Raw genomic sequence first — 26,299 nt, forward strand, 5'->3', positions numbered from 1 at the left:
ATGACCATGACAATTAGATTAAACAAAGGCTATGACATTTCAGAGGGAACTTATTGCTTTTGATCTGAATACAAATGTACATGTTTCTATCAAAAGTCATAAACGCAATTAAGGTGTTTCTACAACTGGAACACTCGTGTAAGTAGAAGAGTAGTTCTCTACCTCTGAATCATTCTTTCTGATCCTGGTCCAGGAAATCTTCCACGTCTGGAAAAGACTTATCCTACATGCAAATATTCATTTTAATAACAGTTAAGTGGCATTGAAATGCTTTGACAAAAAACGAGATTAAAAAAATATAGAAGCAACAAACAAGGGTTATTAATCATCTTTGCTAGGGAAAGAAAGGTGGAAGGGGCAGATTTAACAAACATATTTCTTTCCCTAGTTGGAGGACATTTGGAAAAGGAATGCTGTAAACGCAGATTTCGGTTAAGTGGGGCGTTTTATGATCCTATCACCCAAAATACAAATGGTATGTACGATGTTAACAATTTCTGGGATTCTTAAAAATTCACAATAATTTTCTAAGAATGCACTTGTATATAAAACATTCAGTAAATGAAATATGAAATTGATATAAACACTGGGTAGTCAAACTATGGCCAACAACAGAGGAGAAACGTTAAAAAGAAACGGTGCAGAAGAAACAATAAAAACTAGGAAAAAACAGTATTCATCAATTTTAGATCTTTGCTTCACAACCCCTGCTGACCTCCTCAACCTTCCTTCTCTCTTCATGACTGATGACTTGAAGTCAAGAGTAGAATAAATATAACTTCAAGTTAATTAGATTTTGTTGATTTCTGTCTAACATTTTATTGGCTTGAAATGTTCTTTAATATAAAACGAGATTTAGAAAGAGACGTGCAGTTCAGTCCGCTAGAAAGTGGCACTGTCAGCATTTTCTGATCAAATTAGTGGCTCACCTGAAAAGTTTCCAAACTAGTATTACAAAAATTGCATTCTGCTTTCATATTTTCAAAGTTTGATATGAAATTGGGTTTTTGGCAAATCCCGATCCATCCTAAAGATCGTTACAAAACTGCATTCACAGTCCCATTTGGTTAGTATGAATGGAACATTATGCCATTTGGTTTAAAAAATGCACCATCTGAGTTTCAAAGAATAATGAATGACATATTTAATGCATATGAAAACAAGTCGACAAGAAGAAAGACAGCAGGAAATTCACTCCCCAATAAAACAAAAACAATCATCCTGAGATAATCCAAAATGGTCCTCTCTTGACATAACATGTTCTAGTATCATTTGAAATATGGCATATTTATTCACTTGAAAAGTTTCCAAACTAGTATATGAAAACAAGTCGACAAGAAGAAAGACAGCAGGAAATTCACTCCCCAATAAAACAAAAACAATAATCCTGAAATAATCCAAAATGGTCCTCTCTTGACATAACATGTTGTAGTATCATTTGAAATATGGCATATTTATTCACTTGAAAAGTTTCCAAACTAGTATATGAAAACAAGTCGACAAGAAGAAAGACAGCAGGAAATTCACTCCCCAATAAAACAAAAACAATCATCCTGAAATAATCCAAAATGGTCCTCTCTTGACATAACATGTTCTAGTATCATTTGAAAAATGGCATATTTATTCACCTGAAAAGTTCCAAACTAGTATATGAAAACAAGTCGACAAGAAGAAAGACAGCAGGAAATTCACTCCCCAATAAAACAAAAACGAAGGGGGTAGGTTGGGTGGTGCTACTGTGTATTCCATATTTTAGCATGTGGTTTACACGCTAAATGAGTTCCACACCATCCACAAACTGATATTTTAATTGTAGATAATGAGAATCTCTGGAAATTTATCAGCACTGTAACAGATGGTATGGACAATCAAGTCCAACAACATATACTGGAATCATTATAACAGTGTGCACAATTCAATTTCCAGGCAGTATGATCACAGGAATGGTTGGGAAAATGAGACACCAAGAGAAAAACCTCTACAGGGGGCAGTAGATACAAAGGTAAACATTGGCGGAGATTATAAATTCCCCAATAAAACAAAAATTTGTATTAAGTGAAAAGTCTCTTTGATTACTAATCTCATCGGCTTTTGAAGTTACTAACCAGAGGTTACTTGCGGTATGCAACAAGGAAAAAGACAGTAGATGGAAGAATGTGAAATGGAGCACTTAACAACCTTCGACAAACTCATTCATACATCTAAGAGAAATAACTGCATAAAGGGAAAAGAAGTGAGAAGAAAACCTTTCTATTTCAATACTTCTCTTTGCCAGCATAAGTGTCAAGAAAACAGGAACCATTGCAGCACATAAATGCTTCAGAGTGTGTCCACTAACTATATGGTGAGTCCACTTGTATATGGGTTTATCTGCAGCTTCTTCCACCTTAGCTAAAAGATAAAACCCTGAAGGCATGGGCATAGATCAACATCAGCAAGCAAATACCACAGAAGAAGTTTCATTTTGGGAATATAACTGGAAAGTAGCAATGGAAAAGGAAACACAAACCTGCTGCCCAAAGCCAATACAAGGAATGAGTGTACATTGGAGGCAACAAAATAGCCATTAGCGGAATGGCAATACAAGGAACAAACTGAACTAGAGCATACGGACGGAGGTCATCAAAAAATCTGCATTGCAAATCAACAATGCCACAGAGATCATATCAAAATTAAAAAAAGAAAAGAAAAGAAGCAATACACTTTACCGTGTGTGGGCTCTTACCTCCAATAAGCAATGCTAATAACACCAGCCAAAAGCAGAGGGATAATGGAAACAGTTCCCTTTCGCTCATCAATCCTTTCAAGGATAAAAATGGCAACAATTGAAGTGAAAGCAACAGTCATCTGCAGAAAACATTACATGCCATACCATAGCATAAATGAACAGCAATTATCACAAGTAAAACATTCAAAAAGAAGGGGGTAAAGTGACTAACAGGCAAGCGATCCCAGACAAGACGATCATCATCAGGCTTAAGATGGTAATAGCCAGAGCCAAAAGCAACAGCAGCCACACCTACGAAAAAACATGTCCAGCCCCATACCTCACCTGGCAACCTTTTCATTTTTATTTTAAAAACAATTATCATAAAAAAACGCAAAATAATAAATTAGAAAAGAAAAAGGCAGGAAACCCTAACCTGAGTTGAAAATAATTGCGATAATGACAGAGAACAAGGCCAATCACACCAATTACAAGGAATGGGAAATTCGAAACCACATTAAGTGTATTCGGTATCCCTGAATTCAATTTTAATCACAAAATCATACACTTTTATTATTAATAATAAATAATAATAATTAAAATTAAAATTAAAATTATTAGAATTACCGAAGAACAAATCACGCTGATCAGCAAAGTTGTGGTATTCTTGAGATTGAGGAATGGCTGGAGTCACCACCATGAGTATTATGAAGCACAAAATCGCTACTACCCATCCGCAAACGCTGCGTTTATTCATTTCTTCTTCTCCAATCTCTCTCTCTCTCTCTCTCTCTCTCTCTCTCTATCTCTCCCTCTGTGCTCAAAGTCAGAGCCGGGCTTTACAGAGGATTTGATTTTACTACTTTTTATTAATGTGTTCAACGACGACTCTTTTCTATTTTAACCCAACGACTAGTCGTCTGTCTCTTCAATATATTTACCACTCGCATCATCACACAAACAATCAAATACGTGTACAAGTGGCCTGGTATCCAACCCACTTTGAAAAGCCAGGACTGACCCGGTGGGTGAATCACTACCTGGTCGAGCGATCCAAAAAAATAAAAATAAAAAAATATATAAATATTTTAGTTAAAAATTAAAATTAATCCAATAAAACTCGGTCACTTAATTTATTAACTTAAAAAAACATTTACAAAACGATATTATTTTAACTTTTTCGTTTTAAAAAAATTAGAAATTCACATGTGTTGACATCCCTACTGAATTAGATTTTTCAACTTAATGCATCAAATTAATTTATTTTCTGCAATGTTGGTTTTGTAATTAAATATCTTTAAAATTCATGTATTTGTACAATATCAAAATTAAATATAGGATTCTAAAATTTACTATATTTTTTGCATTGTTTTGATGATATTGAATTTTAATCTAAAATTGAAAGTTATTTCTCATAAATAATTTAAGGTAAAAGTAAGTTATATAACTTATTTGAAGTAATTCAAACCAAACATATGTAGTTAATGATTTGAAAAATTAAGAAAAAAATATTTGAAAAAAAGAAATACAATTATAAAGACCTAAAGCAATTATATTCATTGATATGTTGGGAATTTAATATGAAAGAAAAATAGTCTAGGGATTTGAACAAGAATGCCATTTTTTTTTTTAACTATGATTGAATTATTAACTATTATACTTGTATATATAACCATTTCCATCCGTAATAATAGTTACTTGTTAACATTTTTTTTCTAGGCGATAGAAAATATAGAACTATGAATTCAAAATCTAATGTAAAAGTTTAACACAAAAATTAAAGATTATAAACACACAAAAATGCTGAAAAGAGATTCTACTACAAGCCAAATACTAAGTACTGAAATTGAGAGACATGCATGAATAATGATATCTAATCCAAAGATGGGTTGGATAACTGGTTAAAACTTGGCTTGATTTTAAAAAATTTCAAGATGTCATTTTATTAATATTGAGACGATGAAATCTCGAAGCTATGTGGTTCAACTTAGATTAATTTGCCAAACCCGTTACCTGGTTTATAGATCTAATTGGATTTAATAAATTTTATAAGATTTTTTTTTATTTAATAAAAAAAAATGACTACAGGTTGTACAAAAAGAATGGTTTCAATTTTTTTTTACAAGATTTATATGATCTTATTCGAAAACATAGTAAAAATCAAACAATATCAAATAAAACAATATCTAAATATATTTCTAATTAGTTTAAGAATTTAATAAAATAAATTACAAAAAATATTTTTATTTAATTTAAAAATGACATGTGAATTTTGTAGCAAAAAGAGAAAAATTAGGTAAGACGCATTGGTCGGGTGGCCTAATGCTTCAACCTTTAAAAATAAGCCAAGAAGTACAAGCACAGTAGCTTAGGACCACACATATGAGCCTTTTTTTATTTCTAGAATAGATGGACGATGCATAGTTCACTGTTTTTTTTTTTTTTTCAAAAAGAGTATGATGATGCATTGTGTCCTATGGTAAATGACTCCTAAAAATACTTAAAAACACTATAGAGGCCTTAAAAAAAATCAATTTATGGTCTTAAACATGGAAAAAATAGATTCTAGAATGCAACCTGATTTTAAAAATCTTCTCGAAGCCCGAGGCTAAAAAACACCTCAATGAACTCCTCATATTGAAATGAATGCATTGACATAAAGAACAACTTTTTTGTAGCTGGAAAAGGGGTTAATCCATAACTTTGTCTCTCCATCATTTTTCGACAACTCTCTCTCTTGTCTCTCAAACTAATGACCAATATATGAACAAAATAAAGTATTGGACTAAAATGTTTGGTCCCAAAACTAAAAGGACCATAAAGAGATTTTGACAAAACCACAAAGCAAATTTTAGCAAAAAAACATACGGGGCAATTTATTTGATAATGGTGCTACCTTTTTTCTTCTTTTTCAATCACGGTCCCTAAACTTTCAATCCTATACAAATAATAAAATCAAATAGATTTTTGCAAAATTGATATTATGATAGTCTATAAAAAGCTAAAAGAAACAAATTACAAAGACTAATTCCTAATAAATGCGATATTTAAAGACTAAATTAAAAAAAAAACAAAAGAAATGAAGGAAAATAGAAGAAGACAAAGCCTTGTTTTAGTGCCATGGTAAAAAATGGTGGGACATTTTGCATATTTGTTATGTAGATTGCTTATATGATACGATTCATTCATACAGGGTTAAACAATCAAATTTGAATTTTAGTGTAATGCTACTTACTGTCCAGTTCTACATTATTGAACATAACTCTCAATCTGAGTGTTAGATAAAGCTAAAAGTTTACCAATAGTTTCCAGACTTATTATTCTATATTGGGTTAAAATTTCAATTCAATCTGATTTCAAGAAGGTCTTATGATATAAGTCAAAAGACATAATACAATTTTTTTATTATTATTTGTTGTCTTTTAATTTGTGAATTTCCTATTTAGAGAGAATTATTTTCCTCATAATACAAGGATATTCAACATCTTATTTTTAGGAGTTTCGTAGTTCTACAAGGAACTTTAATGGACAACAACATAATTTCTAAGTGTGACAAGGATTCTTTAATGTTTCAAAATCTTTTTCTTACAAGGATTCTTTATTTATCCTAACTTCATATGAAAAAAGAATGATGAAGTATTTAATGACAAATTACTTTTTTACTGAATTATTTCTTTGAATTAATCTAGATTATTTTTAAGGTTTTATTTGTTGTTTTGATATTTACATTCAGTTTAGGGCTTGAGTTTTAATTTGAGGTTTGTTTTGGTCTAAAATAAATGTTTTAGGATTGTTTTAGACATTAGACTTGTGTTGGCTAATAAGCTTGGGCCCATGGGTTTTCAACCTGATAAGGGCTTATTAGAGTTATTTAGAAAGATTATATATATTGTTTTATTTGCTACAAAATTCAGCAGTCATGATGTTTTGAATAAACTTGAATTTTGCGTGATGCAATACTTTTCTCTTGAGTGGGAAAAATAATGAATTTGCCTTATTGAATAACAACTGTCTTCGTGGCATATTCTTCATACTTTTTGTTCATGAATTGGAATTTTTTAGGTGGCGGTTCATTTCGATAATGTTGATGCATTGGCTCAAGCAATCACTATGTCACACTCCTATCAAACTTGATTTTTTTAGCTTTACAAGACTTGTCTTTCTTTTGTGTGGGTTACTTGATCACATGATCATAGAGTTCATATCAGTTGGTATCGAATCTTGGCTAAATTTATCAGGTTATATCCTTATGTAATTTTTGTTTTCTTGTTCCGTGTGTCGAAACTCATTATTTTCAATTTTTATCTGTTCCTCTTGAATTGTAGCAATAACTATTCTTATAAAAAAAGTTTTATTTTGTTTCATTATTGTAACTATATATATTAGTAACATGAAAAGTGTATAAAAAGGAAATTTGTCCAAACAAAGACGTTATAAATTCTACCACAGAAACTAAAACAAGGTGAAATTAGGTCAAACCACATCGGAATTACTTCAAAATCGATATTCTAGTTATTTAGGGTCTAATCACACTATGTATAAAATTTAAGGTCATTTGGACATCGTTTGGTTTAGGTTTCATATTCAAGTTTAGTTTGTATAAAATAGGTCTGATTTGCGTCAACTATTGAAACTTGCTTTGCTACTATTGAAATTGATTTGGGAAGTATACTAAAGTGTTATTTGGGTTATTTGAGTGTCAATCAAGTTATTTTGATAATATTTTCTTTTGATTTTTTTCTTATCTTGAAAAACATTCATATCTCATGCGAATTTTCTTATTACCCGTGAAATTATAATTGTAGATTTATCTTTACTTGTTTTTGTATATTTCTTGCTTCTCAAGTCAATGAAACTTATTTGGATTGTGCTCATAATATGTTCTATTTGGTTGTGTTGATTTCAGTTTCGCAGGAGCTAAAAAGAAGGTGAGAAAAGAGGTAAAAAGTGTATAGAACATATTAGAGTGAAAAGCTTATTATTTGTGCAAAAATGAGACGTAAGGATATTTTTGCTATTAACAACATTTTTGCATATTCAAAATATCTGAAGAAAAGGAAGATACACCACCTCCTAGGAAGAATAACAACTTAAAATTTCAAATTCAAGGTCTAACACATATATGTTGAAGAGGTTTAACTTGGTGGTTGGTAATGTGAAAGAGAGGTTGGATAGGTAGAGAGGTGAGATAACAATAATGATGGATGGAAGAATAGGGCTAATTGGAGTGGTAACCATGACAGGAAACCCGAATGACATGTAAACCATAATTTGGCTGATTTTGATGATGAGGAAGATGTTATAGGAGATGATGATTTTAAGCATGAGATTGTAGGTAATGGGGATGGTTTCTGGCAACCTAAAGGCTGAAGGGATTATGGTTTTATACATAGGGGCTAATTTATCCATATAAAGGATTTCCAAAATTATGGAAATCATTACCATATGGATGATGATTTAGACTTTATTAAACTAAAAATTCCTAATTTTCAAGTTAAAAACGATCTTGAGGCTTGTTTAGAGTGGAAAAAGAAGGTGGATTGAATTTTTTATTGCCATAGTTATTCTAAGCAGAAAAAGATGAAACTTGACGTGATCGAACTTATTGATTATACAATTATTTAATGGGAACATATTGTGACTTCTAGGAGGAGGAATAAGGAGAGATATATAGATACATGAGATGATATGAAAACTTTGATTTCATAATAATATTGCTTATGTATGTGAGGTATTCTCACATTCTTTGATTCTCTAAAAAACCAAATTCGACTTATTGGAGAACAATTGTCTTCATGGAGTCTTCCTTGTATTTCTCATTTGCAATTCACTAATCGTTTAGTGTGGGTTTCTTTTAATAGTATTGGTGTTTTGGTTTAGATAATCTTTGTATCACACTTCTATCAAATTGATTGTTTGACTTTTTGTGATTTGTCTTTCTTATATGTAGGTTATGTGACCATAAGGTTCGCATCACTATAGGTGTTAAAGATAATCTCAAATGCTTGAATCATGACTCCATTGATTTAGTCGTAGAACCATGGTAAAGAACATGATTAAAATTGATGTTTTTTTGATGATTTATAAAGAAATAGAAATTGGAAACTCAAAATCAGTTTAACGATTTATTCACTTCCTCTACTTATGGGTGTTTAAAAAAAATAACCAACCTTTAAACCAAAAAACCAAAAAAAAAATTAATTGAAAAAACTAAACTAAGAGAGAAAAAAAAAACCAATTTAAAAATCAAGAAAAAAACTTGGTCAAGTTCGGTTTTGGTTTCAGAAAACTGAAACCGATTGAACTGGACCAGATTGGTTCAACTTGATTTTAATAGAGCAAAAAAATAAGTATAAAAACAAACTTATGCTAACCTTGAACTTTTTTTTTCCTTCAACTGCCCCTCCTTTTACCCTCTCTCTCTTTCTCGTTCTCCACACGCTGCCTTTGTTCTCCCCTTTTTTTTCATGGTATGAATTCAATTAATCAAACTTTGGATTTTCACTTGGTGATACAGTGTAATGGAAGGATCAGATTTGAGATTAAAACAACCAAAACTTCAAAGGTAATTTTTGTTTCTTTATTTTTACACTCTATTTTTTTAAATTTTTTTCATTAATACTTGGTTTGATTTTTAGATCTAGGCTTAAGACTACCTCCCTTTAAACAACATAAAGTCTTAGTAGTAGCTTTTAATCATTCATTTAAAATTCATGTGTTCAAGAAAGAGATAAAGACGATGAGCAACATGATTTTCATCTATATCTCAATCTTATGGTGATCATTTGTTTGCAGGTTTTTCCGTTGTTGTTGAAGCTGATTGCTTGAAAAGGAGAAAAGTAAGTTTGTTCACCAACTTTACTAGTGATAAATTATTAGTGAAAAAAAGTACTAGTATAGAGGTCATTGTTGTGAATTATGGATATTTCTGGAGGTCTTAATTGCAAACATTTTATACAGTATTTACTTGTATTTCAACATCCAAGGGAAATACTAGAAATGAGTTTCTTTTAATGCGTTAACTAGATGTAACCAAGAAAGCCGATTGATTGTTATTATCTGTTTGTCCTACATATTAGAAATATTTCTGGATTTTATGGATATTGATGTTGCTGGATTTTGCACATCTATATAATATGGGTTTTTTTTGTGTTAAATTTATACTAATCTAGATTTTCCTTATTAGATTGTTTATTTGTTGAAATATGTAATCTATTATTTCTAGTGTGAGCATCTCTGCACTAAAGAGTTTAAACAAACATTTAATATGACAATGCACTAAATATGTTGAATAGATTTGCATCAAGTCATCAACTTGTTAAGCAAACACTATAAAAGATAAGTAGTTTCTTGTTGATTTGAAATTCCAATTTAGAAATGGATTTGAGTTGTTTTTGTTAAAAAGCCTAATAAAAAAAAGTGCTTGCTTAAAAAGCCTATAAAAAAACTAAACTTAACAAGAAATTGTTAAAGCCAAATTTAAAAAAATCCATTAAATAAGGATTAGGTTTTTTGGTTTTAATCCAAAAAAACCGTTCTTAATTGAACTGGTTTTTGGTTCGGCCTGGGTCATTTTCTTAAGAACAAATATCTTCCAGTTTGATTGGAATTTTGAGCCTAAACTGAACTGAACCAAATCGGATCATGAACACCCCTACCTCTACTAGACTTTAAGTAATCCTTCTCTCATGCTGCTTTCGAGTTGATTGTGTTGTGATGAATGGGCAGGACATAACAAATTTCCTCATGTTTGGTAGGCTTGTCAAAAATCTCTTTAGTGCTTTTACACAATACTTTGTTAATAATAGAAAATTCAAAGACTCATAAGTGATAGCGCTGCTCATAATAGAGAAGCTTAACAAAACCAAAATCTTTTAGCTATGCTTTAGAACTTTTAGATCATCTGTAAAACCATGCAACCTCATGATCTCTAATGTGTTTGAAGACAAATCCGATGAAATCCTTACAAGTTAAGCTTTCTAGCATCAAACTTTTGATCCTACAGGATATATCAATAACACTACATTCTCACCAACATCTCTTACACCTCTGTCAGCGAGCCCTCCTACTTCTATAAACATTATAGATTATACATAATGACTCCTAAATCTTTAATCATAAAAACATATGTAACTTCAACTAGAAAGCTGACATGCCTCGAAACTCAAACGTGGTAAAGAGTTACCTTCATAGATACACTAGTTCAGGACAAGTCAAAATATTTTCCTCTTTTATAGCATTTTTAGTCAATTCAGGTTTGCAAGGAAAACCCAAAACATTTTCGAATCTAAATGAAAGAATATTAAGCTTCTAAGAAAAAAAAGTAAATCACATTTATTATGTTTCACTAACATTTACTCAAAATGTTTCAGCATAACCCATTTCTTTTTTCCTTATTAAGCTTCCAAGAAAAAAAAGAGCAAAACATATTTATTACATTTCACTGACATTTGTTCAAAATATTCCTATATCACCTGTTTTTTTTCTTTCTTTCAAATCTATTTAGTCTTTGTCTCTGCTATTGCTAATTAATTCGACACATAAAGTGCAGACAATCTAGTAGAAAAACATGGTTCTATATCAGTTTTTAGTGAAGATCTCCATGCAGCAAACAACCTACAAACAATGTACGTCATCATTAGAAAATGAGGTAAGATTTCATTACACGACTACATTTCCATGCTTAGTGACTTTATTGACTAGATTTTTGGTTGTATTGGAAGCACCCAACTATGAAATAATATTTTCTCAGTTCTTCTTGCTGGATTTATTGCCTTCTTGAGTTTTGAACTATCTCCAAAATGAAAAAACCTATTACATGTTCAAGTGTGTATTGATGGAGAACATGTTTTTTTATGTTTTTAACAGTTGCATCCACATGAAATTGTATACTTTAAAGAACTTTATTTTCACTTTATGGCATGCTTTGTGGTTGTGTGATGAACCAAAGAGTTTATTCCTTGTAAAAAGGCTAGGGTTAAACCCCTCTCTAAAAAAAGACGGTGGGGTCGAATTCAACTTGGCAAGGACTTGACTAAGGTGCTAAGTCCAATTACCAAGAGGACCCGTCCTAGGGCAGACCCAACTTGGCATGAGCTCGGTCAAGCGTTCAACTCAAGTATCAATGGAACTTGCCCTACGAAAAACCTAATTTGGCATGGGATCGGCCAAATGTTAAGCCCAAATATTAAGGGGACCTGCCCCTAGATGGACCTAACTTGGCATGAGCTTGGTCATGTGCTTGAGCTAAGTGCTAAAAGAACTTGCCCCAAGGTGGACTTCACTTGGCATGAGCTCGGCTAAGTGCTAAGCCCAAGTGTTAATAGGACATGTCCCAGGGTGGACCCAACTTAATATAGGCTTGGTCAAGCGCTAAATCCAAGTGCCAAGGTGACCAACCCTAGGGCGGACCTAACTTGGCATAGGCTTAAGTGCCAAGAGGACTTGTCCTAGGGCAAACCCAACTTGGAATGAGCTCTGCCAAGCACTAAGCCTAAGTGCCAAGGGAGACCCTTGATAGACGCCAGCTAGCAAAGATTCATTTTCATCTTCAGATATCCTCAAAGGACGAGAAGAAATCCTGATATTCTTTTTCTTAATAGACCATCATGAAAGTTAATATTAAGGATATGTTCAGGATATTTGTCCCTTATTAATGATAATGACAGAGATATTTATACTCATTAAATGACTATGTCAGGGACGTCTAATCCTCATTAATGTTATAATGGAAATATACACCTCTACTCTTCTAAGAAAAAAAAGATTACTGGATTTGAAGGATATAAGTACTCCTCAGACCATCCAGGTAAGGAGCTCATAAATTTTATCTCAAAAGATGAATATTTCTGAGTACTAGAATATTTATTACATCAAAAGAAAAACAAACAATTTGTTCTTGAAATTTAATGCTCTTTGTTGTAACCCATTTTTGGGTCCCCACAAAATATATATATAAATATATAGTCAAAGGAGGTTAGAAAAATCACAGGAGGCAGAAGCGCTCAGAAAATGGTTGGAAAATTGGTCAAGGAGGGTAAAAATACAAAGATTGGATTTTTGACAGTATATTCTTGAAGGAGGAGAGCCCTGTTGACAAGGGAAATTTGAAATTTGAGGAGAAAAGCCCAAATTTGGATGTTTATGGACTTAATTGGATTTTTAAATGAATTTATAGGAGATTTGATTGTAAGAAAAATTGATTTTTAAGTCAATTTGGGCTTTAATTAGAAGAAATTTAAGTTCTGGGGCCAAAATATATTTTTTAGGAATTTATTAGGTCAAATCAGGGGCCTAATTGCATAAATATTGAAGTTTAAGGGCCAATTGGGGACTTAATTGAGAAAATCCGAAACCAGGGACCAAATTGGAAGAGGCGCGTAAATGGAGGGGCTGCAATTATTCGGTTTAGGGGGGCCTAATTGAAGAAATTGAAAGTTTAATGGCCAATTAGGGATGAAATTGCATAAATCCGAGACCAAGGACCATATTGCAAAAGGCGCGTAACTTTGGGGCCGAAGGTGAAGTTATGTCGGGACTAAATTGCATCAAATCAGAAGTTTTAGGGTCAATTAGGGAATAATATTGAACGAAATTGAAAGTCGGAGGACTAAATTGAAAATTGGCAAAGAAATCCCTATTTTTATCAAAACGGCACCGTTTTGCACTTAAAAAAAAAAAAAAAGAAAAAAAAAAGAGAGAAGAGGCAGGAACCAGGCGACGCGTCGCCCGGTACTGTTCACTGTCTTCCCCGCCGAGCTGCCCGAGTGGCCGACTTCCAGGCGTGTTTGCTGCCTCGTTTGGCCCCCCAATCCGACAAAGCATGCACCGACATGTCCACCTGGAACCCATTTAGCCTGGGGAGTGGTCCGGTCGGGTCAAAAAGGTTTGGAACAGCTCTGTTTTGTGGCCCAAATCGTGCACCTCGGGCAGTCTGCAAATTTGGCAGTTCGAGGTGCACACTTTGAACCAACGGTTTGAATTACTCAAGGCGAATCAAGGGCTGGGATGTTTTTCCCATTGAAGACGAGATTACCCTCTGTCCGGCCCTATAAATAGGATCAATTTTCATGCTTAAGGGGTTGGCAAAAGAGGAGCTCAAAGTTGGCACAAAATAAGCTTTTCTGCCCGGTTTTCCTGCAAACAGCCTTCCCTTTTTTTTCTTTTTTTTTCTCTCCACCGTAGTCCAGCCCCCCCACAGACCCACACACACCCGAACAGCCCTCACACACCTCTCCCCTCCCCTTGATTTTCTTCTTCCCCTCAGCAACCAGCAACAAGGGACACCCCCCCTCTCTTGCAAAGCCAAACCGGGGCAGCCCCCTTCCTTTCCTCTCATTCTCTTCCAGCAGTCACAAAGAAACACTGTCCCCTCTCCCTCCCATCAACACAACGCCAGCAACGGATCTTCACCTCAGCTGCTCCTTCACCGCAGCTTCAACAGCCCCAGCAACGCCTCCCGCGGCCTCCTCAGCAGTGACAGCCTCCACAGGAGCAAGCCTCCGCCTTCCAGCTTCTTCGCCGGCCAACAGCAGTCTTCCTTCCTCCAGCGACGCCCAGCAGCAACCGGAGTAGCAGCTCCTTCCTCAGTTACACCGACAGCTCCAGCCGAGAGCTTTCCTTCTCCTCTGCAGGAATCGGTTCCTTCTTCTTCTAGCCGGGACCAGTGCACGCCAGTGAAACCACCAGCCTCCACCGCAGCACCGCCGACATACCAGCGACGCACCGCCGCCTCCACGCCAGGTGCTCTTCTCCCCCCCTCTTTGCACATTGTTTGGTTTCGTCTCCTGCATGCAGAACGAGCAGCGTTCTGCATGCAGGAAGGGGGGAAAATAATTCCCCCCGTTTGTTTTTTTAATTAGGCTGGGCCAGATTGGTTCTGGCCCAGCAATGTGGTTTCCTCCTGTGGGCCGGACTGATCCTAGCCCAGCCCTACTGGCTGGGCTGGTTCCGGCCCATGATAAAACAGATTTTGTTTGGGGCCGAGATTGACCCAATATCCCTTGGCCCGAGATCGGCCCAGCCCGGCCCAATTATATATTAAATGTTATGTATATTATATTGTGTTTGTATTATTTATATCTGATATATATATAGAAAAATTAATTAATTTCTTCGAAAATTATTTCAAAAAATATGTGAGTTTATGGTAATTTTATTACTGTATTTTGATCAATATCGGTTTATATTTTTATACTGTAAAGATACAAATCCGGTATTAAAATACCCGGTTTTCGTCAAAACATAAAAAATACATAATTACAAAAAAAAATGTTTTGTTTTCATGCATACGGCCTAGTCTCTCCAATATATATATATAAATATTATAACATCATATTTTTCACACAACAAAGAAAATTTCAAAACAATATATGTATTAGCATGCATTTTGGCTTTAATAACCAGTTTATTCAAGCCATGAGAACTAGGCCAATATTTCAAAAATGCTAAAAAAAATCTTTTTGTTTTCTTTTTGTACATGGGATTACGAATTTATACGTAAGACGTATTCCTGATATTAAAAATATGGTTTTTCATAGACGTTAGAACGGTTAGGTTTTACCCCTTAAGATAAGGACCTCCTTATTGAGGAGGACTTTTCTTGAACCATAGACGGACCAACATATATAGACGTTAAAAGGATTAGGTTACCCGATAAGATAAGGACCTCCTTATTGAGGAGGACTTTTCTTGAACCATAGACGGACCAACAACTAGGAAACACAACGAGACCTTGAATTTTATCAGACAAATAAACAATGCAGCTTACCTTAGGTAGGGCGTATTTGGGGTGCTAATACCTTCCCTTTACGCAACCAGTCCCCGTACCCAATCTCTGAGACCAGTTAGGGTTCCTAGTGACCAAAATACTAGGTGGCGACTCCCATTCCATTTTCCTACCAACAAAAGACAATATTTTCTTGTCTCTCCATATTTGCCAGATAGATACCATACACACTTCCTAGATTTTAAAAAGTGGAATCTTCGCCGCGACGCCGCGCACTCGCGACAGAATGGCGACTCCACTGGGGACCTTGTGGACTAAGCTTTGTTTTTGTCTGAATTGTTTTTGTTTTCGTGTGTTTTTTAATATACTTTTCCTTTTGTTATCTGCTTATATGCTTTAAATATTTTTACGCATATTGTTCATGCATTTGTATAGAACTGTCTCATGCATCTTATAGAACTGTCACATGCATCACATACTTTGATTTTGAGAAGCACACACAAGCTTTAAGTTAGGTGGGGGATTAGCGATTTGCCCTATGACTATCGGTCAGGGTTCAGATGCGTGAAACACCCAACTCATATCTGAGTGCCTGCTTGGTAATGGTGGGTATACTTACCTTAACTGTTCCTTGCAACGCCCCCATACTGTCTTTACGAAGAACGTCACTGGGCAGATATGAGACCCTTTTAAAGACCAGATAGAAAACCTACCCATTCTCACCTAATAATTAGAACTTGTCCTTAGGATATCTATCTTATGTTCATTTGCATCATGATTAATAATGTTAAATTCATCAATCCAGGTTTTGAACCAAATCATGACTAAGTACCTATCTTTCCAAGAGTTTGGGCAAGAATCTGAGTTGACTCAAGTAGCTGAAGGAAAATGCCCAAGAATCGATGCTAGTAGGTTGCCTTGCATTACTAAGATAAATCACATGGTAAATGACTTGGGGAAGTTAGTGTCTATTATGGAATACATTGATGAGACTATTTTTGAAAGGCGATATGGGAGAATTGCACAACTAATGAGGTTACCCGTACAAGCAGCAGCAATCAAAGCCCTACTGAATTTTTGGGATCCTAGTTATCGGAGTTTTACCTTTGGGAACATTGATATGACACCGACTTTGGAGGAATATGAAAGGATTCTAGATTTTCCAAACAACAGCCACAGGATCTATCTAAGGCAAAGATTTGAAAACACAGCTTCGGAGGTAGTCAGTTTATTAGGCTTGGGAAAGATCAGTCAATGTAGAGTCGCCGAGGGGGGTTTCAAATGGAAGGTCATAGAAGCCCGAATGAAGAAAAATGCTGAAGAAGGCAAGTTAGGAGAGGAACGATACAGGTTGGTGGCCTTCGCCATTTTTGGGCTAGTATTGTTCCCTTCCGAAATCGGAGTCATCAGTTTGGAAGCAGCAAGTGTTTTCATAGAATACGAGCGTGACCAGATCAATCCTTCATCAGCTATTTTGGGAGAAACCATGTTATCACTCAATCACTGCAGAATGCATGGAAAAGGAGCCATGAGATGTTGCACCCCTATGTTGTATTTATGGATTATCAGTCATATCGAAACACCAAGGGACATTTTTAACAACTTTTGGTGGTTTGACCTACGACCGTTAAAGGTTACCATGGATGAGACTTGGAAGAATTGGGATGAGAAAGCATGGATAGATAAATATGCAGCATTGCCAAGGAGCAACTTCAAATGGAAAGCACCATGGATGAACAATGCCATCTGCACAATGAGCTGTGGAAATAAGATATGGGTTCCCTTGATTGGTATAACCGGGTACATCAGTTACGCGCCCGCCCTAGTAACAAGACAGTTGGGTGGAATGCAGTACGCGCCAAGAACTCTGGGTTTAGCTGATTTCATCGGTTTATTCAAGCACCAACCCTTCCTCGAAGAAATGGAGCTTATCCGACAAGATTGGGAAAGACTCCTGATGGTAAAAAGGGAAGAAGGGAGCACATTTGAAACATCATTCAGCCAGAATTATGCAGTTTGGAGGAATGAAGAGCTTTCTGAAGAAAGGGGTTTCTCCATACCAAAACATCCAGAATCCGCAATAGAGCAACCAAAAAGGAAAAGGACTGATATTGAGGAAGAGCTGAGAAAGCAGCTAGAACAATGTAGAATTGATCTTAGCAAGAGCAAAGGGCAGCTGCGACTGTTAGAAAATCAATTAGAGGAAGAAAACACGATGAGGGTTTACTTGAACCAGCAGTTGGAAAAACAGGATAAACAATTGACATCTTTAAAGGAATGGCAGAAAAGGGCCGAGGTAGCGGAAGAAATAGCAAAAGGGGTCCAGGCTGAGCTAAAGAAATGAATGACCGAATATGATGAGCTGGTTAAGAAGAATGGGCTCGCAGAAAAAGAGTTGGCAAAGGTTAAAAGATCAACAAAAGGCAAGATGAATGTTGACAAAGAGGTGATGGATTCCTTGAAGAAGGGAAAGAGCATTCTTTCAAAGAAAATAGAAGTTGAAAAGGAGAAGAATCGGCTAGCCCAGCTCGACATAGAAGAGGAAAGAAGGATTAGAGCTCAATATATGGTGCAGCTTGAGGAAGAGAGAAGTTCAAGAAAGGCTGCAGAGTCTGATATGAGAGATTACCAAAAAAGAGCCGAGTCTTCAAAAGGAAGGATGATGGCTTTACAATCGGAGATCAAGATACGAGAAGAGGAGTTAAAAGAGATAAGAAGCCATTACTTCGAGATGGAAGAGGAGCTCGGTAAGGCTAAGCAAGAGCGTCAAGAATGTCAAGACTACATGAACAGCTTTACAGTCCAAATTAACTCCAAAATAGCCGAACTGGATCTCGAAAAGGAAGAACTACAGAGGGTAAGGGATAAGTTGGCCCGGTCGGAGGATATGGTTCGAGTATTGGAAAGAAGTAATGAAGCCCTAGGAGCCAGCAACGAAGTGATAATTGCAGATAACACTGTGTTCCATGATAAGATAAGGCATATAACGCAGCAGGTCGAGCAAGTAGCCCGTTATACGGAAAGGTTGCAACGACAAGCTACCCAAGTTGGAAATGATGCTTCAAAGTATCGGGAATACATGGCAGCCATCACATGTTTTATTGGGGACTTAGCTAATAGGGGAAACGCCTTTTAAAGGGTAACAATGTATAACGCCCTGTTTTGTAATCATTGTATGAATGACTTCTATTTATAAGAAGGCCATGACCTATCTTTCTTTCTAAAATGTTTTGGTAAGCTACAATGATAAGAACTTGGCAAACCCTCCTTTACAGCAATCGGGTCAACTCAGAAATCTTGCCTAAAGGATTACGAAAGTCATGAATCAACTTTAAAATATACATCTGCACGAGCATCATATTTTCATCACGCATTTGTTTTTAATTTATCATATGCATGCCAGATCGTGAAACATAGGTCCGACATCCAAAGTCCACAACACCCGGTCTAGAGCGAGAATGGAGAACGAAGAGAGAGCTCATTTAGAGTCACATTATCAGACCGAGTTGGAGTCCGTAAAAAATGAAGTTTCTCGGTTAACTGACTTACTTGAGCAGCTTCTAAGAGCTAAGAATGGGGAGGGAACATCAGCACAACAGCCTGAAGGAGCGCCAGCAGCTCACATCCCTCAGGTATCCCAAAACCAGGGGGCAAACTCGGCCAATGAACAACATTTTGTGCCTATCACCCCTATCCAGCCAACTCACGCTCCAATCACTGTGGACTTAACAGTGGAGGGAGTCCCGGATAATAGGTCTCCCAGTGTGATGGACCAAGACAAGCTATTTGCTCTAGAAGAAAGGTTAAGGGCAGTTGAGGGTAATGACTGGTTTGACCCCATACGAGCAGCCGAAGTATGTTTGGTACCAAACATCGTGGTACCAAAAGATTTTCGAATACCAGAGTTCATTAAGTATACCGGTTTGGAATGCCCAAACACTCACCTTCGATCCTACTGCAACAAGATGGCGGAAGTAATCCGTGATGATAAATTGCTAATCTATTTCTTTCAAGATAGCCTAGCAGGATCCGCTTTGAGCTGGTACATGAGGTTAGACAGCATCAGGATCAAGAGCTGGAGAGACTTGGTGGAGGCTTTCCTCAAACAGTACAAGTTTAACATGGAAATCGCTCCTGATCGAACAAATCTAATGGCAATGGAGAAAAGGAGCCAGGAGTCAGTAAGGGCTTATGCGCAAAGATGGAGGGATGAAGCAATGCATGTCCAACCCCCTTTGATAGAAACGGAGATGGTGAGCTTGTTTGCCAATACCTTCAAGGCACCTTATTATGAGCACCTAATGGGTAGTTCCTCTCAACATTTCTATGATGCGGTACGCATAGCCGAAAGAATAGAACAAGGGATTAAAGCTGGGCGAATAGCAATGCCAGTGGAAAAGAAGGGTTTTATTGGCAGAAAGAGAGAGGGCGATGTTAACCATCTGGAAGGTGGGTATAAGGGCAAGAGAGGAGATTTCCATAATCCTCAAGTACCTACCTCTCAATTCTCACGCATAAACTTTAACCAACCTTTTTCCCCTAATCGAACAAATAACCAGTCAAACTACCAAAATCACTACCAAAGACCCCATACAAAATACACTTCAGAACAACTGCCACCGTTACCCATGCCTTTGAAGGACATGTATGCCAAATTGTTGAGCATTGGACAAATAGCTCCCATCCCTACACTACCACTACAACCACCATTCCCAATTTGGTACAAGCCCGAGTTGGCTTGCGAGTACCATAGGGGTAATCCCGGGCATGGGATTGAAACCTGTTACGCTTTCAAGAAGAGGCTATTGGAGCTTATTAAGATGGGATGGGTATCCTTTGAAGACAAGCCCAATGTTAATTCAAACCCATTGCCTAAGCATGCCCCAAATAGTAGTGGAGTAGGCATGATCGAAGTGGGAAATCAATGCAAGGTATTGAAGGTATCCATGAAGAAGTTGTATGACATGTTGGTACAATCAGGATTTCTAAAGACAAAAGGGGAGAGCCGTTTGGAGGGATATGATTACTGTGAATACCATGGAAGAGATGGACATCATATTGAGGATTGCATCGAGTTTTGCGAAAAGATTGCAAAAATGCTAAAAATAGGGGAGTTGAGGATTGAACCCATGAAGAGCAGTGGTGAGGTGAGTATGATGGAAGGTCGAGATGAGATGACAGGAGTATGTAGGATCCAACAAACAGCTAAGGGGCCACCAAGGCTAATCTTGGTCAAACCTTCCTGCACAAAAGGAAACCACAATGCCATGCATTACAATTACGGCTATACCTCCAACGTTCAAACTCCACTTCCCTTGTTCCAAACCGAGATTAGTGGTTTGACTCGGAGTGGTCGTTGCTTTACGCCCGAGGAGTTGAGAAAGGCAAAGGGCAAAGAAGTGGTAGATCTTGACAAAGCACTAGAAGTTAATAAGCCAGTAACAGAAGAGGAGTCGAATGAATTCCTGAAGTTGATCAAGCATAGTGAATATTGCATAGTAGATCAACTAAAGAAGACTCCAGCTAGGATCTCCCTTATGTCCCTGATACTCAGCTCTGAGCCGCATCGAAACGCCTTGCAGAAGGTATTGAATGAGGCATATGTACCCCAAGACATTGAACATAAAACCATGGAGCATCTAGTGGGAAGGATCCATGCAACTAATTACCTGTACTTCACGGCTGATGAGCTTGATGCTGAAGGTACCGGACATAACAAGCCCTTATACATCACGGTTAGGTGCAAGGACTGCCTCATAGGAAAAGTACTCATTGATAACGGCTCGGCCCTTAACGTGTTGCCAAAGCACATGCTGGAAGAAATGCCGATCGATGAATCCCATATAAAGCCAAGTACTATGATGGCCAGAGCGTATGATGGCTCGCCTAGGCCAATAATTGGGACTTTAGAAGTGGAGCTATATGTGGGACCACAAATGTTCTTAGTAACACTTCAGGTTATGGATATCCACCCTTCCTATAGTATGTTGTTAGGAAGACCTTGGATTCATGCAGCGGGGGCAGTAGCTTCGTCATTGCACCAATGCCTGAAGTATATCATGAATGGGATGTTGGTAACTGTCAAGGCCGAGGAGACAGTATCCATGACAAAGAATGTAGCTGTGCCTTTTATCGAAGCGGGCGATTGCAAGGGTAACAATATCCATGCCTTTGAGATTGTGAACACCGACTGGGTGCCAGAGAACACAGTGCTAAGAAGGCCCAGGATCTCAGAAGCAGCAAGGATGGCAAGTCTATGCTTCTTGAACCGCGAGATCCCATTTCAATATAACCTTATTATCGGGATACCAGAAGGGGTTAATCTGGCAAAGATGAAAAGTGCTGCTCAAAGATTTGGGCTAGGGTACCAACCTAACCAAGAGGATTATCGGTGGGCTGCTGGTCGGAGAAGGGCAAGAAGGATGGCTAGAATCAAAGGAAGAGAGCTAGAGGAAGAAAAACTAGAAATCCCTCCCCTTAGCGTGTCATTCCCAAAAGCTGCATACATAATGCAACATGATAAAGAGGCCGAAAGCCTTGATCAAGAACTGTCAAACATGAGCATAAATACCTTGGGGGAAAACAAGATGGAAGGAGATGAAATGAAGACAGTAGCAAGAAAGGGAGATGAAGCACTCCCACAACTGACAATCTACACCATAGAAGAAGTATCCGCCAAGACTTTTGTGCGCAAGTTAGCTCAAGACGAGAAGTTTCAGAACTGGGTGACCCAAGAAGCTCCATTGGTTTTCAAAATGTAAACCAATTTTGTTTGTCTTAACATGCTTTTGTCATTGCTTATGTTTGCTTTTATTTCCTCTAGTTGACAATCAAGGCTCATGATGTCAGCTAGATTTTATGTTTGTCATGAAGCCCACCTTTTCTTTAAATAAATTGTGAGATCATGCACTTTTCACAAATTGCTGTCTTTTTATGCATTTACACCAAACACTTCCCGCTTTCAGGAATCCTGAAAGCGGATCTCCCACAACATCACATACGTTTAGCATCAAGAATAAATGGCCAAACTTGAACGAGCATGTGATAGCTATGGAAGAAGAAGAGTGGGATGAAAGCAATATCAGTGAATTCACCAGGCTAGTAGAACAACAGGAACAGACTTGGAAGCCTATCGCCGAGGAACTCGAAACCATCAATGTGGGTAGTGATCAGCTCAAGAAAGAGTTGAAAATAGGTACCTTAATTACTTCTGAACAAAGGATAAAAATGATCACCCTATTACAAGAATATTCAGATGTCTTTGCTTGGTCCTATGAAGATATGCCGGGTTTGGATACAAATATTGTAGTACACAAAATACCGTTGGAAGAAGGTTGTAAGCCAGTCAAGCAGAAGCTGAGGAGGGCCCACCCCGATGTCTGGATCAAGGTCAAGGCAGAACTTGAGAAGCAATGGGATGCTGGCTTCCTAGAAGTAGTTAGATATCCACAATGGGTATCTAACGTTGTTGTGGTGCCTAAGAAGCAGGGGAAGATTAGAGTTTGTGTGGATTTTCGGAATTTGAATAGAGCTAGCCCTAAGGATGATTTTCCCCTACCACACATAGATGTTTTAATAGATAACGCTGCCCGGAGTTCCACTTATTCCTTTATGGATGGTTTTTCAGGATACAACCAGATAAAAATGGCTCCGGAGGATAAGGCGAAAACAACTTTTGTCACACCTTGGGGGACGTTCTGCTACAAGGTCATGCCATTTGGATTGAAGAATGCAGGAGCAACCTATCAAAGAGCAATGGTGACTTTGTTCCACGACATGATGCACAAGGAAATTGAGGTGTATGTAGACGACATGATTGCCAAGTCTAAAAGGGGAGAGGATCATGTTGAAGTTTTGAGGAAGTTGTTTGAGAGGTTGAGGAAGTATGAACTAAGGCTTAATCCTGCAAAATGTTCATTCGGAGTTAAATCGGGCAAGCTGTTAGGATTTGTAGTAAGTGATAGAGGTATAGAGGTGGATCCAGAGAAAGTAAGGGCCATCCAAGCTATGTCATCCCCCAAGACGGAGAAAGAAGTAAGAGGATTCTTGGGAAGGTTAAACTACATTGCTCGGTTCATAGCTCAGTTAACAACGACATGTGAACCTATATTCCGACTACTAAGGAAAAAGAATCCTGGAACCTGGAATGAGGAGTGTGAGGAGGCATTCAATAAAATCAAGCATTATTTACAAAATCCACCTTTACTGGTTCCTCCGGTAGCAGGAAAACCTCTAGTATTATATCTAACAGTAACTGAAGCAGCCATGGGATGTGTATTGGGTCAGCATGATGAAACCGGAAGGAAGGAAAGAGCTATTTATTACTTAAGTAAGAAATTCACTGAATGTGAGTCTAGATACACGGAAATAGAAAGGCTTTGTTGTGCGTTGGTGTGGGCGGCAAAGAGGTTGCGACATTATATGTTATACTATACCACTTGGTTGATTTCAAAGGTGGATCCTCTGAGGTACATTTGTAACAAACCCTTTCTCTCAAGTCGAATTGCAAGGTGGCAAGTTCTATTAGCAGAATATGACATAGTATACATGACAAGGAAAGCCGTAAAAGGAAGTGCAATCGCGGACCATCTGGCCGATAATGCTGTTGAAGATTACGAACCTTTGGATTTTGACTTTCCCGATGAAGATATATTGTCAATAGAGAAAGAAGAAGAGAAGACAGATTGGTGGACGATGTTTTTTGACGGCGCAGTGAATGTATATGGTAACGGGGCCGGTGCGGTAATAATCTCTCCTGATAAGAAACAGTATCCAGTTTCGGTTAAACTACATTTCGAGTGCACCAACAATACAGCTGAGTATGAAGCTTGTATCCTCGGTTTAGAAGCGGCATTAGAGTTGAAGATAAAGAAGTTAGATGTATATGGAGATTCAATGTTGATTATCTGTCAGGTTAAAGGGGAATGGCAGACCAAGGAGGGAAAATTGAGGCCATACCAGGAATACCTATCCACGCTAGCAAAGGAATTTGAAGAAATTAGATTCACCCATCTGGGAAGGGAGGGGAACCATTTTGCGGATGCTTTGGCCACGCTAGCGGCTATGACTACCATTGATCTCAAGTGCAAGGTACAACCGGTACACATTGACATTAGAAATGACCCAGCTCACTGTTGCTTAGTTGAAGGAGAGATAGACGGACATCCTTGGTATTATGATATCAAGAACCTTGTGCAAAATCACGAATATCCGGTGGGAGCTTCCAAAACGGATAAGAAAACTTTGAGAAGGTTGGCTATAGACTTCTATTTAGATGGAGAGATTTTGTACAAAAGATCATTTGATGGGACCCTACTAAGGTGTTTGAATGAGGCAGATGCTAGAAAGGCATTACGGGAGGTCCATGAGGGGATTTGCTCAACCCATGCTAGCGGGCATATGATAGCGAGGAAAATCCAAAGGGCTGGTTATTTTTGGATGACACTAGAGAAAGACTGCATCGATTATGTCAGGAAATGTCATAAATGTCAAGTTTACAGTGACAAGGTCAATATGCCACCAGCTCCTCTATTTAATCTAATATCCCCTTGGCCATTTACAATGTGGGGAATTGACGTGATCGGGCCTGTTAACCCAAAAGCTAGCAATGGTCATAGATTCATCCTCGTAGCTATTGACTACTTCACAAAATGGGTAGAAGCTAGTTCATATGCCCACGTAACACAGAACGTAGTGAAGAGGTTTATAGAAAAGGACTTGATTTGTCGATATGGTCCTCCTGAAAAGATAGTGACAGATAATGCACAGAATTTCAATGGCAAAATGATAGCGGAGCTGTGTACTAAATGGAAAATCAAGCATTCGAAGTCTTCACCATACCGACCAAAGATGAATGGCGCAGTAGAAGCCGCCAACAAGAACATCAAGAAGATTATTCAGAAAATGGTAGTCACATATAGAGATTGGCATGAGATGTTGTCATTCGCACTTCACGCATACCGCACTACAGTCAGGACCTCGACAAGGACTACCCCATATTCTTTGGTATACGGTATGGAGGCAGTAATGCCGTTGGAAGTGGAAATCCCATCGTTAAGAGTATTAATGGATTCCGAACTAGAAGAGGCTGAGTGGGCCAAAGTGAGATATGAGCAACTGAACTTGATCAGCGAAAAGAGGATAGCTGCAATATGTCATCACCAACTTTACCAGAAACGAATGGCCAAGGCATATGATAAGAAGGTTAGACCGCGGTTGTTTCAAGAAGGGGATCTGGTATTGAAGAAAATATTGTCGTTACCTGGAGACGATCAAAGCAAATGGGCACCGAATTACGAGGGTCCTTACGTAGTAAAGAAGGCATTCTCAGGAGGAGCGCTGAAGTTGGCTAGAATGGATGGAGAAGACCTAGCTCGACCTGTGAATTCTGACTCTGTAAAAAGATATTATGCTTGATGTAGGCTCCTAAATCAATAAAGCAAAGTTTGGCCATTGACTTCTTTCTCTTTTGCATTGATCTCACAACAATCATTTTTGCATTAATCCTAACAGTGCATGTCTTTTTGTTATCGCACCTAAAAAGTTTAGCATCGGCTGAACGAATTCCTTCTCTATACAAAAGCTTAGACTAAAATCTCACCCCTACACTGGGGGCAATAAGAGATGTTTTCATGAAAAGTTTTACGAAAGCCTATAATCTGAAAACCAAGCTAAAGCATTTGACAAAAGCATGACAAAGAGGCAATGACAAATCATGCATTTTGGGAAAAGGACTACTTAAAGAAAGTCAGAGACTTCTTCTCCAAGAATATGATAGGAGGCAACACGAGAGATGAATCCAGCATACAACGTCGAAAGCAAGCTTATGTTAAGAGGGAGTCTTAGGAACTAGAAGAAGAGGATGG

The 26,299-nt window shown here is 37.4% G+C and overlaps 2 protein-coding genes across 2 annotated transcripts; one reads left to right on the forward strand and one right to left on the reverse strand.

Moving 5' to 3' along the window:
* Positions 1–13: 13 nt before the first annotated feature.
* LOC7486673 (uncharacterized) lies at positions 14–3,554 on the reverse strand. Its single transcript, XM_024602542.2, has 7 exons — positions 3,335–3,554; positions 3,144–3,243; positions 2,940–3,060; positions 2,726–2,847; positions 2,510–2,631; positions 2,247–2,406; positions 14–223 (listed from the first exon to the last, which is right to left on the reverse strand). The coding sequence occupies exons 1-7, from the start codon at positions 3,462–3,464 to the stop codon at positions 109–111; spliced, it is 870 nt and encodes a 289-aa protein (XP_024458310.1). The 5' UTR covers positions 3,465–3,554; the 3' UTR covers positions 14–108.
* A 14,224-nt stretch (positions 3,555–17,778) lies between these two features.
* LOC112328618 (uncharacterized) lies at positions 17,779–25,888 on the forward strand. The gene is made up of 7 exons (XM_052455026.1): positions 17,779–18,561; positions 18,992–19,253; positions 19,779–20,918; positions 21,078–21,391; positions 21,521–21,847; positions 21,962–22,128; positions 22,532–25,888. The coding sequence occupies exons 1-7, from the start codon at positions 17,779–17,781 to the stop codon at positions 25,848–25,850; spliced, it is 6,312 nt and encodes a 2,103-aa protein (XP_052310986.1). The 3' UTR covers positions 25,851–25,888.
* Positions 25,889–26,299: the final 411 nt, after the last annotated feature.

Source organism: Populus trichocarpa, chromosome 1, assembly GCF_000002775.5.
Source record: "Populus trichocarpa isolate Nisqually-1 chromosome 1, P.trichocarpa_v4.1, whole genome shotgun sequence".
Taxonomy (NCBI): domain Eukaryota; kingdom Viridiplantae; phylum Streptophyta; class Magnoliopsida; order Malpighiales; family Salicaceae; genus Populus; species Populus trichocarpa.

Excerpts from the sequence above, each read along its gene's own strand:
- LOC7486673 (XM_024602542.2), bottom strand. The coding sequence starts at position 3,464 with ATGAATAAACGCAGCGTTTGCGGATGGGTAGTAGCGATTTTGTGCTTC. Across the intron at positions 3,244-3,334 it reads TCAGCGTGATTTGTTCTTCG|GGATACCGAATACACTTAAT; the intron begins GTAATTCTAATA and ends AATTGAATTCAG. Across the intron at positions 2,848-2,939 it reads TTGTCTGGGATCGCTTGCCT|ATGACTGTTGCTTTCACTTC; the intron begins GTTAGTCACTTT and ends TGTTTTCTGCAG.
- LOC112328618 (XM_052455026.1), top strand. The coding sequence starts at position 17,779 with ATGACCGAATATGATGAGCTGGTTAAGAAGAATGGGCTCGCAGAAAAA. Across the intron at positions 19,254-19,778 it reads AAGGTTAAGGGCAGTTGAGG|CCGAAAGAATAGAACAAGGG; the intron begins GTAATGACTGGT and ends CGGTACGCATAG. Across the intron at positions 21,392-21,520 it reads TGTTCTTAGTAACACTTCAG|GCCGAGGAGACAGTATCCAT; the intron begins GTTATGGATATC and ends GTAACTGTCAAG.